The sequence below is a fragment of the Chenopodium quinoa genome, unplaced genomic scaffold (genome assembly GCF_001683475.1).
Source record: "Chenopodium quinoa cultivar QQ74 unplaced genomic scaffold, ASM168347v1, whole genome shotgun sequence".
Classification (NCBI taxonomy): domain Eukaryota; kingdom Viridiplantae; phylum Streptophyta; class Magnoliopsida; order Caryophyllales; family Amaranthaceae; genus Chenopodium; species Chenopodium quinoa.
In genome coordinates this window covers 1,516,126-1,533,090 of record NW_018742861.1, presented here as the reverse complement: position 1 = coordinate 1,533,090, position 16,965 = coordinate 1,516,126, and the positions used below count along the sequence as shown (strand labels likewise).

Genomic DNA, 16,965 nt, shown 5'->3' with positions numbered 1-16,965 from the left:
TGTTTTAGTTGCCAACGCTAGGGGTCAGGCACCACCACCGCCAGTTCCACCACCCCAGCCTCAGCCGAGGTGGCATTCTCTCCACCTCGCATGTCTCATTCTGTCCCTCATGTTGACTCTGACCCAGTTTGGGACCTTCAGAGTATAGGTCAGGCCTTAGGACGTTTAGAGCATTCCCATACTGACCTTAGGAGGATGGTAGGCTCCATAGACAATAGGTTAGGGTACCTAGAGAGGAACCAGGGTAGAGCTCTCTACCCTATGTACGATGATTATGCTTGTCGGGGCAACATTCCCGACGACGCTATTCACCCTGACTGGTTTCAGCCTCTACCCCAGGGATACGATAGGGATCCCACTGCCCGTGGTGTTTACACTGACTAATCTTCCTTCTACGGGTACGGCCAGGACATTCCTTTCGGGGGACCGGGGGGGGGAGTTTTCATGCTGATTATTTTGGTGGTAGCTCTTCTGGTGCAGGTGGTGCAGGTGGCAGTGGAGGTGCGGGTTTCGGCTCGATGGATGAGGATGATCAGGACTAGCTATGTTGGGCTAGTTCCCGAGCCAATGAGGACATTGTCTGATTCTGGCTTGGGGGAGATTTTGGTTTTGGTATTTTTCTTTTCCTCTTTTCTTATATTTTTGGTGTGTTTTCTTAGGTTAGATTTATTGCCTTGAAACCTTAACATGCGTCAATTTTGTCCAACTACTTGTGAATATAGTGCTTGACTAGTTGATTTGGTTAGGAAATGTGTGATAGTTCCATAGTTCCTGGTATGTCAATGAATTTGAGTATTGGTTTGCAACTATTAGTAATATTTATATGATTCATTATTATGCACATTGTGGAGGACGAAGGCATTTGTTCTTTTAGGTAGCTTCCAGATATTGTAGATACATTTGTCCCCTTCTTGCTACCCATGTTGTTGCCTTGACCTTTTGTTGTTTTATTAGCCATATACAAGCTTATTTTGCCCCATTGGTTACTAGTCCCAAGCTTGGCTTGGGGGAGCTATTAGTGAGTGAGGTAAGAGAGTTTGTAGTGTGCTTATTATTTGCACAGCTTGGGTGGGATTTTGAGAAGTTGTTTTGTTGTTGATCATGTTTATTTTTGATGAGTTTGAGAGTTATATTTTCTTGAAAAAAATAAAGCATGATGTTATGAAGAAAAAAAAAGAGAAGTTCAAAGAAAAAAATATGTTGAAAAAATAAGTGAACTTCAAAAGAAAAAAATGTTCAATGTTTAAATGTTCTAGTTGGAGGTTGATAAAAAGAAAATAATAGAGCTTCAATGAAAAAATTCAAGTTTCGAAAATAAAGTATGTTTATTCACTCCACTTCTTCATTATTATATTTTTATGAGTGAAATTGTAAGAGTTGGGATTGTTTATTATGATTGGAGTATATTTGGTTGATGTTAGAGTTGGTTATGTAGGAGATGTTGATCATTATTTATTTTGATCATGGGTTTTATTAGGATATGGCTCCTTTAAGCATAGCTTTTCTCTCACTTATTCCCAAATTTATCCTACCCTTCACCCTAGCCTTACATTACAAGCTTTAAAGACCTTCCGACCTTTGTGCATAGAATTGTATGAATGTGAAAGTGTTGTTTATCAATGCAAGTTATGATTTGACATATTTCGAGTCGACTAGTAGGTTGAGCGTTCATTGTTTTATACACACGAGAGTGTGAGTTGGGAGGGCATTTTCACATAAAGGGGTTGGATGGAGAGCGATCGAGTACATCTTTTACTCGCCACAAAAATGAGAGTTGAGTGCGTGAGCACTAGTCTTGAATTCTATATGCTCTTGTGGTTTGCTCTGTTTGACAATTGTTAGGGAAGATTGGTAATTAGATGGATTTGATTGGTTGATTTTGAAGCATGTTTATTTGATCTACCCTAGATCGTTTGTACTTGATTTTTACTTTTGGGGTGAAGCATATTTATTGATTCATTGATGAGATCTTTGCTTAGGGACAAGCAAAGGTTTGGCTTGGGGGAGTTTGATGTGTCTATTTTATATAGTATTTTACCCCCGTCCCTTGGTCGTAATTAGTAGTGTTTTTGGCTCTTTAGAGCCACTTTTATTACTAATTGGTGTTTTCTAGTGTTTTCGTAGATTTGGTTGACTTTTGCAGGGATTTATGCTTGTGGAGTATTTTCCCGAGATATTTTGGAGCAATCACGAACATTGGAGAAGCACGACCAGATTTTATAGCCCAGGGCCGGTTAGAGCCATCGAACCGGTGATTAAGGGCTTGGTATAGGTGATACCGGGGCATTTGGACCGAGTATTCAAGAGAGGAAGAGGAAACCCAAATTGGTCCGAAGAATTGGAGCCCAATCGTAGTCCAAATAGTGGCCCAAGTGAGCCGCCCGGCCAAAGAGGCTGGCGCCCGGTGACGCGCCCGGCCAGGCGCGAGATTAGTATTGATGAGCAAAAAGGCGCGCCTGATCGGGCGGTGCCTCGCCCGATCGGGCACGTGTATTTATTAGGAGACGATTAGCGTCGTTTTAGTTTGTTTTAATTTAGGATTTGTACGGAGTATAAATACTCCTCCGTAATACGATTTTTCACACTCTCTCTTCTTTTACTCTTTCTTTACTCTCTCAATTGTTCTCTTAGATTATCTCTCTCTTAAACCTTTGTTCTTAATCCATTCTTAATTCCAGATTTGTTTGGTAACTATTTCTCTTCTCTTAATTTTAGTTGTTTATTCTATTCCTTTAATTATGTCTTATTTTATTGCTTTGATTAGTTTAGTTTTTACTATGTGTGAGTAGTTCTATTTCTAAGGTTTATGGGGATCTATAAATAATATGAAGGGGTAATTTATTGTTGTTAATTATCAATGCTAGATTAATTTTCTATTGATTGATTTAATGCTCTGTGACTAGATTAGGCCTGATCTTTTATGCATGAGTTTGACAATATTGATTTGATATTCGACAGATGAGAATTGATGTTTAGGTCTTGTTTCAATAGGCAGATTAATTTATAAATGGTTAAGTCGAGATTCGAGATATGAGATTTAATACCGGTAGATTAATTATGTGATTGTAATACGTAGCGAAAGCCCTTTACGATCTGGTTAATTGATGCATTGATGATTGACTATTATTGATTTTTGATATTGCGTGCATGATAATTTCCTATTGAATTGTTTTAACGCTTTACAATTATGGCTTGTAAAAGTATAGCAATATTGAATTGATGAATCGAGCAGATGTTAATTTGATATTAAAGGCTATTTTCAATAGGAACTTAGATCTAGTAAATTGCGAGAGCCTGTTAGATCTATGTTGATTAATAAATTGCGAGAGCCTGTTAATCATGTTATTTATGCAATGTCAATGATTGATTATTATGTTTTACCCTGGAGTATTATTTATTGGTGAACATATGCCCTAGATCCTTTTATATATTGTTTTCTCCCTATTCTCAATCTTCGTAGTTTAGTTTCTTATTCAAATATAAATATTGGTTACTTCATAATCCAGATTATTTTAGTTAATTAGGAATAGAAAGACTTGTTTCCTTGTGGAGATCGACCTTACTTCCCTATCTACTTTAGTTAGAGGACTTAGGAATTATTTTTGATTAGGGGATACGACTTTACCCTGTCAAGAGATATTCACACCTTTGAGAGTATTAATATCCTCTGCCAAACTAAACATCCTTGAGAGAACATCCATACAGAAGAGGAAAAGATAAGGAGAAAGAGGGTCCCCTTGCCGTAAGCCACAGTTAGGCCTAAAGGTATCTGAAGTTTTCCCATTGATAAGGGCCTTGAAGGAAACCGTAGAGATACATTGAGAAACCCATTGTATCCACTTTGGAGGGAAACCATAGGCTTGGAAAGTCTTTAAAAGAAAAATCCAGTTGACTCTGTCATAGGCTTTAGACATATCCACTTTAACTGCAGCCAGATGCGTAGTAAGACGTCTAGAGTTAAGGAAATGCAAGATTTCTTGAGACAGAAAAATATTATCTTCCATATGTCGGCCCGGAATAAAAGCATGTTGATAATCTGAAATTAGAGAAGGGAGAACATGTTTCAAACGTGAAACCATACATTTTGCAATACACTTATAAATTGTATTGCATAAGCTGATTGGACGGAATTGAGAAGCCAACTCCGGGGTATCAAGCTTCGGTATCATGACTAACAAAGTAGAGTTTAGTTCTTGTAGAAGAAACCCAGTACTGAAAAAATGTTTGACACTTTTGTAAGCCAGATCCCTAACAATATCCCAATTAGAATGGAAAAATTCAGCTATGCATCCATCCGGTCCTGGAGATTTTGAATCTTTTAGCTCGAAAAAAGCGTTTTTTTTATTTCATCGATGCCAAAAGGCTTACAAAGCTCCTCACAATCCATAGGGGAAATAGTCGGGAAAGAGAGTTGTCTCAAGAGTAGGTCGATGTGCTGCTCTTGCAAAGTATCAACTTGAGGGGAAAAAAATATCATTCAAAGAGTCCACAATTAGGTTAGAGACACCCACTTGACCCTCCACCCAAGAGCCATCATCAAGCCTTAGGGTAAGGATTTCATTCTTAGCTTTCCTTAATTTGACTTTATTAAAAAGTCGTTTAGTAAAAAATACTTTACATGTAAACTCCCTCGAAAGAAAGGGCGAACCACCTTGAAAGAGAGGATAACCTACCGTGGTACATCGTGGTTTTCTCCGGCTACAATGGCCGAAGAATTGATTGAGAAGTGCTCTAATCTGAATTTAGACGAAGATGAGAACGAAATTGTTGACCTGGGCGCGATGGATTCGTCAGAACAGAACGCTAGGTTTTCGTTAATGCTTGTGGGGAAATTGTTAACTGACAGAGGAGTGAATTTTGAAGCCTTCAAAAGAACGATTACACAATCATGGGGGATGAAAGGTAAAGTTGTATTTCGTGGAATTGGTGCAAATTTATTTGTATTTCAGTTCTTTCATTGGCGTGATATGGATAAAGTCCGTGGAGGTCACCCATGGTATTTCGAACAAAACCTCTTAATTCTTAATACCATTACTGGAGATGAACATCCGCAGGAGGTTAAATTAACTCAATAGCCGTTTTGGATTAGACTCAAAAACTTGTCGTTTAATTGTTGTTCGGATACTCATGTGAAGGCAATTGCTGCTAGTCTAGGAGATTTGATTGAAATTGAGGCTGACCTTATTGGGATTGGCAAAAACCGCAGAATAAAAGTAATGCTCGATGTGAATAAACCTTTACGAAGGTTCCAAAGTGTTAAAAACAGAGAAGGGGTGGTTGTTAAGATTTCTTTGAAGTATGAACGGCTACCGTTCTTCTGTTTTATGTGTGGGATTATGGAACATAGTGAGAAAGATTGCATCAATGTCTCTGAGGATATGCATGATAAAGGGTTTCGTTGGGGTACATGGATAAAGGCATCTCCGATAAGAGGGAAGAAACAAGAGTCTGATGAGATTGAGGGCCTGTATGCCGCAAGAAAGCTTCAATTTATTACGAAGCAACAATCTGATATAGATGTTGCAACTGGTGGAGCAGGGGGGCAGGTTACGAAGAGTGGGGGAATGCCCTTAAGGTGTAATGAGGACAGTGATTTCTTGTTGAGCAATGGGAGTAATAAGGGAACATAATGTACTAGGGAGAGCATGGGAGAACGGGAGGGTGTTGATATGGGGATGAGGTATGAGATGGGGCACAAAGGGGATAAGGAGGTTGAGGGTGGGGTCTTAAAAAACAGGGGAGCAGAAGCTTACTTAAGCTTGGAAAATAAAGGAGTGGATGTTGTGGGAAAGGCGTAGGAGGTGCTGATGTGTCTGGGTTAGTGGGTGTTGATGTGGGGATCCCTATGCTGACTTTTAATATTGGGGGGGGGGGGCAAAAGCATACAACACCCTATGAAAAAGAATAAAAGGAAAATCCGAATGTCTAGTTCCAGTACAGCTGATGTGAATGCAATGGTGATTGATGATGGGGGAATAAAAGGAGAGGAAGAGAGGGTGTGTGGGATGAGGAGGAGGAGGAGATGGGGGTTGGTGTGAAAAAGCAGAGGAACGATGTTGTTTGTATAGGTACTGCAGTTAATGAGAAAGTAGCGGAGGTTGGTGTGGTCCAACCCCGCGAACAACAATGAAAACCTTAGCTTGGAACTGCAATGGGCTTGGCAACCCATTGACATTTAAAGCCCTCCAAGATTGGTGTTGGAGGGATAGGCCGGAGATTGTTTTTGTTTCGGAATCAAAAATTGATGCTCAAAGACTTGAATTAATTAGGAACCGGTGTGGTTTTATTAATGGTCTCTTTATCAGTAGTGTGGGAAGATTAGGGGGGTTGGGGCTTTGGTGGAGAGATTTGAATGTTAGGATTGTGAGCTATTCGATTCATCATGTTTATGGTGAGGTGCTCGATAGTGAAAATGTAGCAAAATGGAGGTTTGCTGGGGTGTATGGGTGGTCGGAGGTGGAAAACAAGCATTTAACTTGGAATCTCATGAGGTCGATTTTTGCCTTGTTTTCTCTTCCATTATTGATGTTCGGGGATTTTAATGAGATCCTTGGTATGCATGAGAAAGAAGGAGGGGCTGTGAGAGGTGAAAGACAAATCGATGCCTTTAGGGAAGCAATTGATGATTGTGAGTGCCGAGATCTTGGGTATAAGGGGAGTGTGTATACATGGCAACGTGGAAACTCCATGGAGATGGTAGTTCGTGAAAGACTTGACCGATATTTAGCTACAAGTGAATGGTGCTCGCTTTTTCCATATTCGGATGTTATACATCTTCCATTATGTCACTCTGACCACGCTCCAATATTGCTGAAATTTGGAGATAAAGAAGAGGAAAAGAAGGATGGGAAAATTTTCAGGTTTGAGGCATTATGGTTATCGAAGGATGAATGCAAGCAGGTTGTTGCGGACTCTTGGCTAGTGGGTGTTGGTGAACCAATCCAAGAGAATTGAGAGAGTGGCAAAGGGGCTTTCCTCATGGGCTGCTATGACTTTCGGGGATATAAAAAAAAGATCGTAAAGGCAGAAACTCGTTTGAAGGAAGTACAAGGGCAGAGACTTGATGGCTGACGACTTCAAATCTGTAATTAGATTGCAAATGAATTGAATGAGCTTCGTAGACTTGAGGAATCCTATTGGTATGCTCGATCTAGAGCAAATGAGCTCCGTGACGGAGACAAAAATACCAAATATTTTCACCAGAAAGCAAGTCAAAGGAGGGGTCAGAATAGAATTTGTGGTCTTTATGATGATCAAGGGGTGTGGCAAACTTCGACAGAGGGGAGGAACAAGGTGATTGCAGATTATTTTAGTGGCCACTTTGCTTCAAGTATGCCGAATAATTTTGATGAGGCACTCATGGGTATTGAGCCGAAAGTGACAGATGCAATGAATGACATTCTTGACAAGGAGCCGAAGGAGGATGAAATTAAAGACTCTCTATTTCAGATGCATCCGAACAAAGCTCCGGGCCTGGATGGGATGCACACTTTATTCTTCCAAAAATTTTGGGGGACTCTCGGTCATGATGTGGTCAGTTTTGTACAGTCTTGGTGGCGTGGTGAGATTGATTTGTCGGAGGTAAACCACACTTGTATTGTTTTGATTCCGAAATGTGATGATCCTAAGCAAATGTCTGAATATAGGCCTATTAGTTTATGTAATGTGCTTTACAAAATTATCTCTAAAACTCTTGCAAATAAATTAAATCCTATGCTTAGTTCAATCATTTCGGAAAATCAGAGTGCTTTTGTGTCGAAGAGGTTGATAACTGATAATGCCCTTATTGCTTTTGAGATTTTTCACTCTATGAAGAGAGGCGGGGAAGGTAATGATGGAACTGTGGCCCTTAAATTGTATATGAGTAAAGCATACGATAGAGTGGAATGGGTCTTTATTGAGAAAATTATGATGCAAATGGGCTTTCGAATAGCATGATTGATAGGATTATGAGGTTCTTAACGAGTGTATCTTTCTCGTTTAAGTACAATGGTGCTATTTCGGGTGAGTTGACCCCCACTCGTGGGCTTAGACAGGGTGATCCCATTTCTCCATATTTATTCTTAATTTGTGCTGAAGGTTTCTCATTTCTAATGTCGAAGGCGGCTTCGGAAAAATTAATTCACGGGGCACGGGTGTGTAGAGGTGCTCCGAGGGTGTCACATCTCTTCTTTGCGGATGATGGTATCTTGTTTGCTAGAGCTAATTTGCATGAATGCTCTAAAATTGCTGAAATTATCAGTACTTATGAGAGAGCTTCCGGTCAGAAAGTCAATCTAAGCAAAACAGAAGTGTCTTTTAGCAAGAATGTTAATTCGGAAAGAAAACAGGAGATTGTTGCGACTCTTGGTGTCCGTGAAGTTGATAGACATGAGAAATATCTGGGATTGCCGACAATTATTGGGAGGTCAAAGAAAATGGTTTTCTCTTGCCTTAAGGATCGCATTTGGAAGAAGTTACAGGGATGGAAGGAAAAATTGTTGTCTCTCCCGGGGAAAGAGGTTCTTATTAAGGCTGTGGCTCAAGCTATTCCGACGTATATGATAAGTATTTTCAGAATCCCGTACGGTCTTATTGATGAGATTCATTCGTTGATGGCTCGGGTTTGGTGGGGGTCTAATGGCTCGGGCAGGAAGATCCATTGGAATCGGTGGGAGGCTCTTTGTCTTCTAAAATCAATGGGGGGCATGGGTTTCCGTGATCTCAAGTGCTTTAATCAAGCTCTCCTTGCTAAGCAAGGTTGGAGGCTTTGTAATGATACTAACTCTCTTCTTTCTCGAATTTTAAAGGCAAAATACTTTAAAAATTCTGGTTTTTGTGATGCAGCAAGGGGTTTTGATCCAAGTTATTCTTGGCGCAACATTTGAGGTGCAAAATCGTTGCTACTTGAGGGATTGAAGTGGAGAGTGGGTAATGGTTCTTTGATTAAGGTTTGGGATGACGCTTGGATTTTGGGTGATGGAGCTCATTCGGTATTATCTCCGCAGGCTAATAGTGACTTGAATATGCGCGTGTGTGAACTGATTGACTTTGATCGTATGGGGTGGAATGTTGAATTAGTAGCTGAAAATTTTTCGGAAGAGGAGGGAAAGAAAGTGCTGGAAACTCCCCTGCTAAATATGAGTGTCTGTGACAGGCTGTATTGATGGCCGAATGCTTCTGGTATATTCAGTGTTCGATCAGCTTATTGGTTAGGAAGAATGGGTCACCTTCGTACTTGGGAGTGTTTTTATGGAAATGAGTGTGAGGTCTGGAAGGATGTGTGGAGCATGAGTGGCCTTTCGAAGCTTCGACATTTCATCTGGAGAGCTTGTAAGGGTACGCTTGGGGTGATGGATGTCCTGTTTTCCAGACATATCAGACCTTCTGGAACATGTCCTATATGTGGAGCTGCTAGAGAGTCAATATTGCACGCCTTATTTCACTGTAAATTCTCTAAACCCGTGTGGCAGAATAGTCCCTTTACGATTCTGTTGAGGGATGCACCTCATGAATCCTTTGCCGAGTTATTTTGCTGTTTGGTTCAGACGATTGACAAATCCCAACTGCTGACCTTTGCTAGTCTTTCTTGGGCTGCGTGGCATACTAGAAACTCTTTTATTTTTAATGGTTGTACTCAGATTAATGGTGTGAGTGTGGCTGTGGGATTTGTTAATTTTTGCAGGGAGTATGTGAAATATAATGTGAAAGTCGGTAGGTGCATTCCAGCGTCTGTCGTGCCTTCTCAGTGGGTGGAAGCCGCCAGCTCATGAATGGGTTAAAATTAACGTAGATGCCTATGTTCCAGGGGATGCAGGGGTGTGCTTAGGTGTTGTTATCAGGGACGAACAGGGGAAGCTTTTGCTTGTGGCAGCGAAGAAAACTCACTGCAAATGGGGTGCTAAGATCGCTGAAGCTGCAGGAGCAAGATATGGTATGGAGGTTGCAAGAAGGATGGGCTTTAGCAGGGTGATCCTCGAATGCGATGCTATGGAAGTGGTTCGATCTGTCAGATTAAAGTAAGAAGGGGCTGCTCCCATATTTCTGTTTTATGATGATATTATTAGAATGAGTAATGATTTTGATAGCTTCAATTGTAGCCATGTTAGACGGGCGGGTAATACAATTGCTCATTTTGCTGCTAGGTGGGATACGGGCACAAGTGATGAGCGTGTGTGTATGAGTTTGTTCCCCCAAAGTTTCGTATCTTTGGCTGAACTTGATTTAAGTTGATGATATCCTGCCTCGTTTTTCAAAAAAAAAAAAAAAAAAAAGTCGTTTAGTAGGAGCATCCCCATCTCTAATCCAATCACATTTTAACCGTTGTCGCCAAAATTGAAATTCAATTTTACATTTAGGAATAATAAAGTCTAACCTTTGGATAACACTGATTTCCGAGCAAGGATAAATCCTTTGAGATACATCGCCAATTTATACCCCAAAGCTTCTTATTATCCAAACACCATCTCTGAAGTTTATTTCGGACAGGTCGAAGTTTCCTCATTAAGCAAAAAGGAAAGGAACCATAGCAAGAAAAGGACCACTCCAACCGCACAATCTCACGCACCTCTGGAAAACCAAGACACCATAATTCAAGCTGGTAAGGCCTATTAGATCGTTGAGCCAGAGGGTCCGAATCATAAGTTATTGCCGCATGATCCGAGACTGTTTTATCAATGCAATAAAACATGTGTACAAAAAAAACCAACCAACAAAAGGAATATTAGCCAACAAAATAAAGATATTAGCTAACTAAAGAAACATAACAGCAAATATGATGTTTGATAGCAGCCAACAAGGAACGTCTCAAAAATGTTAAAAAAAACAACTAACAAAAGGAATAGGAAATTAGCCACACACAAAAACCATATCAGCCAATTACAAATGAAACAAATCAGTCACATGAAACATATCAGCCAGAATAGTTTAAGGAAATGTTGAACAAAATCCATCCACTTGGCAAGCTCGGATTCATCTCCTTCGATGAAATAAGTGGTCGGAAATTATTTAAGGCACGCGTCGCATCTTACACCATATTTGATGGTATTTTGGCTACTAAGTAAAGTTTAGGGTGCTCAGTGCACTTAAGACATACTTCAAAATGTTACAGCCAATTTTGTAAAAAAAAATAAAATATATTACAGTCGTTCATGGCAGGGTATACTTAAGTGTCACTATTAATTGAGCCACACTATTAAACCTTTTCATAGTTTCATAATCACGTTTCTGCGACTAAAAGTCTTGACATTAAAATATTTTAAAATACACTCCTAATTAATAATGACATGACCTCATAAATATAATTACTATCCATAACCCAATAGAACTAGAGTGTACTTGTGGGTTCAAGAGGCTTCTATAACTATGAGGTACCATTCTTAAAAAATGACACCATAACATGACGAGGTGTCATGTTATGATTGGTCGATTTTTTATTTATTTTTAAATACCTAAATATACTATACATGTATGTATAATTATGAATACGTGTATTTTTTTTATAGAATACCTAATTATAGTTTTTTAAAATCTATTTTAAACTTAATAAAATCATTTTCAAAAATTAAATTAGAATTACAATTTAGTAAAAATAAAATCATCATTGTTCTTCGTTGTTCTTCATTCCGTCCACAATTCCGACCAAAATTCCGACCACAACTCTGACCACAATTCCGACTAAATTTCGACCAAGTTCTGTTCAAAATTCCGTCCAAAACCCCATCTAATTTCGGGTATAAATTTCGTTTAGGGTTTGATTGATGATTTTGATTGATGTAAAAATCACTTTATTTGATAGTTTTGAGAATGGAAAAAGCCTTAGTCGTGTGTAATATGATGATGTGAAATGCTTAATTTCCATTTTTCTAACGTCAATGGATAACGAGGGTTTGCTCTTCAATTTAGAATTCGAGTTTGTTTTTTTCTTTTTCGAACTGTTTTTTCCAAAATTTTCATTTGCGATTTTTGAAATATATTTGTGATTAGGTAATTACCTGTATGTAGTTAGGTCATTACCTTTATTTATATAGGTAATTATCGTAAATTTTTAGCTATAATTAATTAGGTTATTACCAATTGCGTTTAGTAATCATAATTTTACGCTAATCATATAACAAAAAAAATGATTTAAGGAATTTTTATCTTATCATTTTGCAAAAGATATTTATGGTATCATTATCTTATTGTATTTTGAATAAAATATTTTTGAAATTTTTATCATAACATTTTAGCAAAAAAATATTTATGAGATTATTATCTTATTATAATTTGGAAACAATATTTTTGAAATATTGGGCATATAATTTAGTGGCTATAATTTTGGGATATTCCTAAATTAGTATATTATTCTTTATCAAATCCTGCCATGTTCTTAAGTAGAATTTTACTTATTTTTCTTTTTCACGTTCAATTGTGGTATCATAAGTCCTTCTATCGAAGTTGGTACTGCTGAACTCCAATCATGGTCAAGAACACATATGTAAGTGTGCTCACCTAACTGACTTTTTATCTTATTAAAAAAAAATACATAATCATACTTGCAATTTCATTTATAACATGATTTTTAAACATAATAAAAGTAATTGATTTCTATGGAGTATTTATTTTCTAACAATATATAGGTAAATTATAGTATAGTGTGAGAAGGTATATCATAATCTAATATTTTGTCACTTCCATATTATAATAAGGTTCATACCAAAGTATAAAAAACATTGTTTTCCTATGTAGTGACCAAACTTAGTTTAAGTCATTACCTAATCCACAAACAAGTTCGAGAAAAGCTAATTACATAATTACATTTATCGGATCAAATAGAATGTGACCACTTCATTGTCTACAAACTTGATACTCCTTGTTCTTTGACAAAATTGCACAATTTGAGTCCACATAAAACAAATTTCGAACCATTTAAAGAGGAATTCTTTCTTTACAAATACTTATGAACAATATCAATTTTCTAACAATATATAACTATATTATATTTTATTTTGACAAAATATAAGTATATTATGTTAGAATGAAAACATATATCATAATTTAATTTTCTGTCTAGTCCATAATATAATAAGGTTAATACCATAATTTAAAAAAGATTATTTTCTTATGTCATGACCAATGATAATTTAGGTAATTACCTAACCCACAAACAGCTTCGAGAAAACTTGAGTACATTTAACAGATCAAACAGGGGTTGCGGTAGTTAAAAACATGTGACTAACTTCATCTTCTACAAATTAAACTTGACACTCTTTGTTCTTTGACAAAACTGCACAATTTGAGTCCACATAAATCATATTTTCGAACCATTTATTCCAAAATTCGTCATTTGCAAATAATTATAAATGCGATTGTTGTTGAGATTTTTGTATGAACGAAAACCTAAAATCAAAAAGTGCAAAAAACAAAATGCAAAAACACAATTATTTTCTAAATTTTATCAGATTTTAGCTGGGATATGCGAAATTATCAACAATTAACATTGAATTCGGGAATGGGGGGCTAATCTAAGGTATGATTGATGGATGAACGATGATGAATGATGAATGATGAACGATGAGCGATGATGAACAATGATGAGCGATGATGAACGATGAACGATGATGAGTGATGATGAACGATGATGAGTGATGATGATCGATGATGAACGATGATGAAAATTTTTGACGTAAATGATGAATGAATTTAATTTTATGATTTATAATTATAATTATAAATTCAAAAATTAATTTTTATTATAAAAAAGTTTTTCATAATTTATAAATATGTATTTCTAAAAAAAAATACATGTATTAAAAAGAATACAATTTTAATACATTATGGACATTAAAAATAATTCAAATTAATAATAAAAATACAAAATATGGCCCAATCAGATTTTGCCACATAAGCAAATTGTGGTGTCATTTTTAAAGAATGACATTGTAAAATTTTTATTCATGGCAGGGTATACTTAAGTGTCATTATTAATTGAGCCAACTATTAAACCTTTTCATAGTTTCATAATCACGTTTCTGCGACTAAAAGTCTTGACATTAAAATATTTAAAAATACACTCCTAATTAATAATGACATGACCTCATAAATATAATTACTATCCATAACCCAATAGAACTAGAGGGTACTTGTGGGTTCAAGAGGCTTCTATAACTATCAGGTACTCTCTAGATCATCTGTCAACTTTTTTTTTTTTTTTTTTTGTAGCTTTATTCGCTTAAAATATATACTTTATATATATTCTTGCAAAATCATAATATTCTTGTTGCCAAATAATCAAGGGAAAAATATAGTCAGTGTGCTCAAAATCTTTCGGTAACCAACTTTGAGGAGCTGCTACCATGGCTTTAAGAAATGCAACGGTACGTTCTATAATCCATTTTTTTTTCCTTAATAAACTTTTTAATCTAGTACTCCGTATCATTTCTCAATTTATCGTAGATTTAGACTTAGCTCTTCAACAAATTAAAGAAAGTATATTTTGGATAGCTATGCTGTAATTAAATTGTTATGTTGTAGTAATATAATGTAAAGTTTGCAAGAATAATGAATACATTCAAATAATCTTTCCTGTATTGATACTCGTATTAATTAAGAAATACACGATAAAATCACTAGTTGAATATTATATTGTAACTAATGTTGAATTTTACTTGTCACTCGTATTTTAACTTTTAGCTAGCTACTTGTATTTATGTTGTCTTAAGGGCATGTTCACATTTAATGAAGTGAACTGAATTGAGTTGAAATGAATATTTTACGTGAGAAGGAAATTAGGAACCGAGCAAAGCTGAATAGGCCCTTAGTGAACAATTTTTATTGATTTTGTAGGCTAAAATGCTTCAAGGAGTGATGCCCGTTATATCAAAGAGCCGTAACATAGGGACAATAGCAAGCGAAGAGGCTCAAACATGCGTAGGGACGGTCCGTTCCCGTGAAAGGAAGAGCATAAAAGATGAATTGTTGCCTAAGGGTAAACCCATGGGAGACTATGTTCCGGTGTATGTAGCTATAGGGATGATAGGACTGTCCGTAACGTTCGGGCTAATGACCGCGAAGCAAGAGCTGTTGTATGCCCCGGATGTTCATGTTAAGAAGAGTAGGAGAGAAACTTTGCCTGAGGTGGTGGAACCTGAAAATGTTGTTCATGAATCTGAGGGGTTTGTTAAGAAGTCTTTCTTTAGGAAGATTGCTCATATTCAAGAGAACAAGGAGCCTGTTATTCCTAACCCCATTCTAGGCGATCCCCTTGCAAGGTACATATACTCACCTACTCGGTATTATATAATTTTCGTAGCGTTGTTTTGATAGGTTGTGTCTAGAAAAAGTTATCACATTTTATGTTTTGAATTTAATTGTAATTAAATTTAATTGAAGGGTTAAATTTGTCAATTTTTGTATAAACATAGAACTTGTCTAGTCTATTTGGATAGCTATTCTAACTTACGTGTGATATTGGATCTTATTGTTGTGTGATGCAGATTGTCACGAGTAGAATCGTTGAAGACAGTGGGAGTCGACCCAAAATGAAGGGGATAATTGTAACGACTGATGGACTATCTCGAAAGCCTTATTAATCCACGTTGTGCATTTATGTTGTTAATCCAAATGTGTTTACATGATATTTCTGATACAGAGAGGTTAAGAGGTGTACTGGATTGTATATATGCTTTGTAGTGTTTGTACACTGGATTTGCTTATGTAGCTTAACCCGTCAATGAAACAAGCTTATGTATGATTGGATTGAGGATTGTTGGACTTGTATTAAAATAAGACTTGGAATCTAGATGGTTGTCTTGCTAAGAAGACAAGTACAGTATATTAATTTGACAAAAGAATATCAATTGCTTAAGAGGAATAACAGTATCTTAAGATTCTTAACTAAGTATTAAAAGTAAAAGTTCTCTAAAGAATAGGCCCACTTCTAGCCCAATAAAAGCCCTATTAGTCGTATATCCATCTTAATTTTGATGATCAAAGCTCCCAATAAAAAATCATTTTGTTATGCTTATACTTATTATATAGTGAGTTTTATGTTTACTTATTTAAATTTCTTTTTAGATTACTCATTAAAGTTTGATGACATATTAGTATATTACCAAAACCTTTTACACATACGGGTTGACTTGCCTCATATAAGTATTTTGTGGAAAAAAAACACAAACATACAAATAAAATTACAAGATGTGGCTTATGGGATTTTATCTCTCGGACATGCTGTACTAGTATGTCAAACTTAACTATCTTTCTATTGCTAAACAAATACAACAATTTGGTATTTAATTCTAAAATTTCTGGGCATGATGTAGGCTATGGTTGAGGTAGGCCCGTCCCTAGATCCGGCTATGTATTACAACCTTAATACAAGAGACATCAAATAGATATAGATGAAAGGACATTAATTAAATAATAAAGGGCTTCACTCAAGTCAAGATGTGTACGGTTGTGTTAAATTTGTTAATGGATACACCTTAAAACAACCGGTATATTTTGCTATTATTTCAAATAAAATAGTAAATTTTATGTTTTCATTAACTTGCAACACAATCTCTAGACATGCTCATTGAGGTTGAGATTAGATGGTATAAACAAACAACTTAGCAAAATAAAATTTTAAACATATTGCCTAACTCTTCCCTATTTCCTATGTCAAAAATTATTTTGATAAAGTCAGTCATTTTTCTCCTCTAATCGCTTCTTAAAAATATATTATAACTACATTACAAGTAAAAGAAAAGTGGAGTGAATACAAGTACAATCCGTCAATCCGATTGGTACATGCATTGGTACTCCATCCGCCCCTAAATTACATTCCTACTTCTTTCTATTATGTGAAAAATACAATGGTAAATTGCTACGAAACAAATTGGATGATGAACTCAGATTATGTGAGGAATAAATGCTAAAAATAATAATGTAATTTAGGAACGGAGGAAGTACATAATTAGCTAGTCCAACATTTAGCTTGGGACAACTACATATTAACCCCAA

At 36.5% G+C, this 16,965-nt stretch overlaps 1 protein-coding gene across 1 annotated transcript; it reads left to right on the top strand.

Moving 5' to 3' along the window:
- Positions 1 to 14,091: 14,091 nt before the first annotated feature.
- Positions 14,092 to 15,760, top strand: LOC110726123. Its single transcript, XM_021905591.1, has 4 exons — positions 14,092 to 14,134; positions 14,256 to 14,336; positions 14,806 to 15,230; positions 15,456 to 15,760. The coding sequence occupies exons 2-4, from the start codon at positions 14,316 to 14,318 to the stop codon at positions 15,502 to 15,504; spliced, it is 495 nt and encodes a 164-aa protein (XP_021761283.1). The 5' UTR covers positions 14,092 to 14,134; positions 14,256 to 14,315; the 3' UTR covers positions 15,505 to 15,760.
- Positions 15,761 to 16,965: the final 1,205 nt, after the last annotated feature.

What these genes read in the sequence shown, in the direction of transcription:
- LOC110726123 (XM_021905591.1), top strand. Translation starts at nt 14,316, where the DNA reads ATGGCTTTAAGAAATGCAACG. An exon ending in TGGCTTTAAGAAATGCAACG is followed by an intron (nt 14,337 to 14,805) that starts GTACGTTCTATA and finishes TTGATTTTGTAG; the next exon opens with GCTAAAATGCTTCAAGGAGT. An exon ending in CTAGGCGATCCCCTTGCAAG is followed by an intron (nt 15,231 to 15,455) that starts GTACATATACTC and finishes TGTGTGATGCAG; the next exon opens with ATTGTCACGAGTAGAATCGT.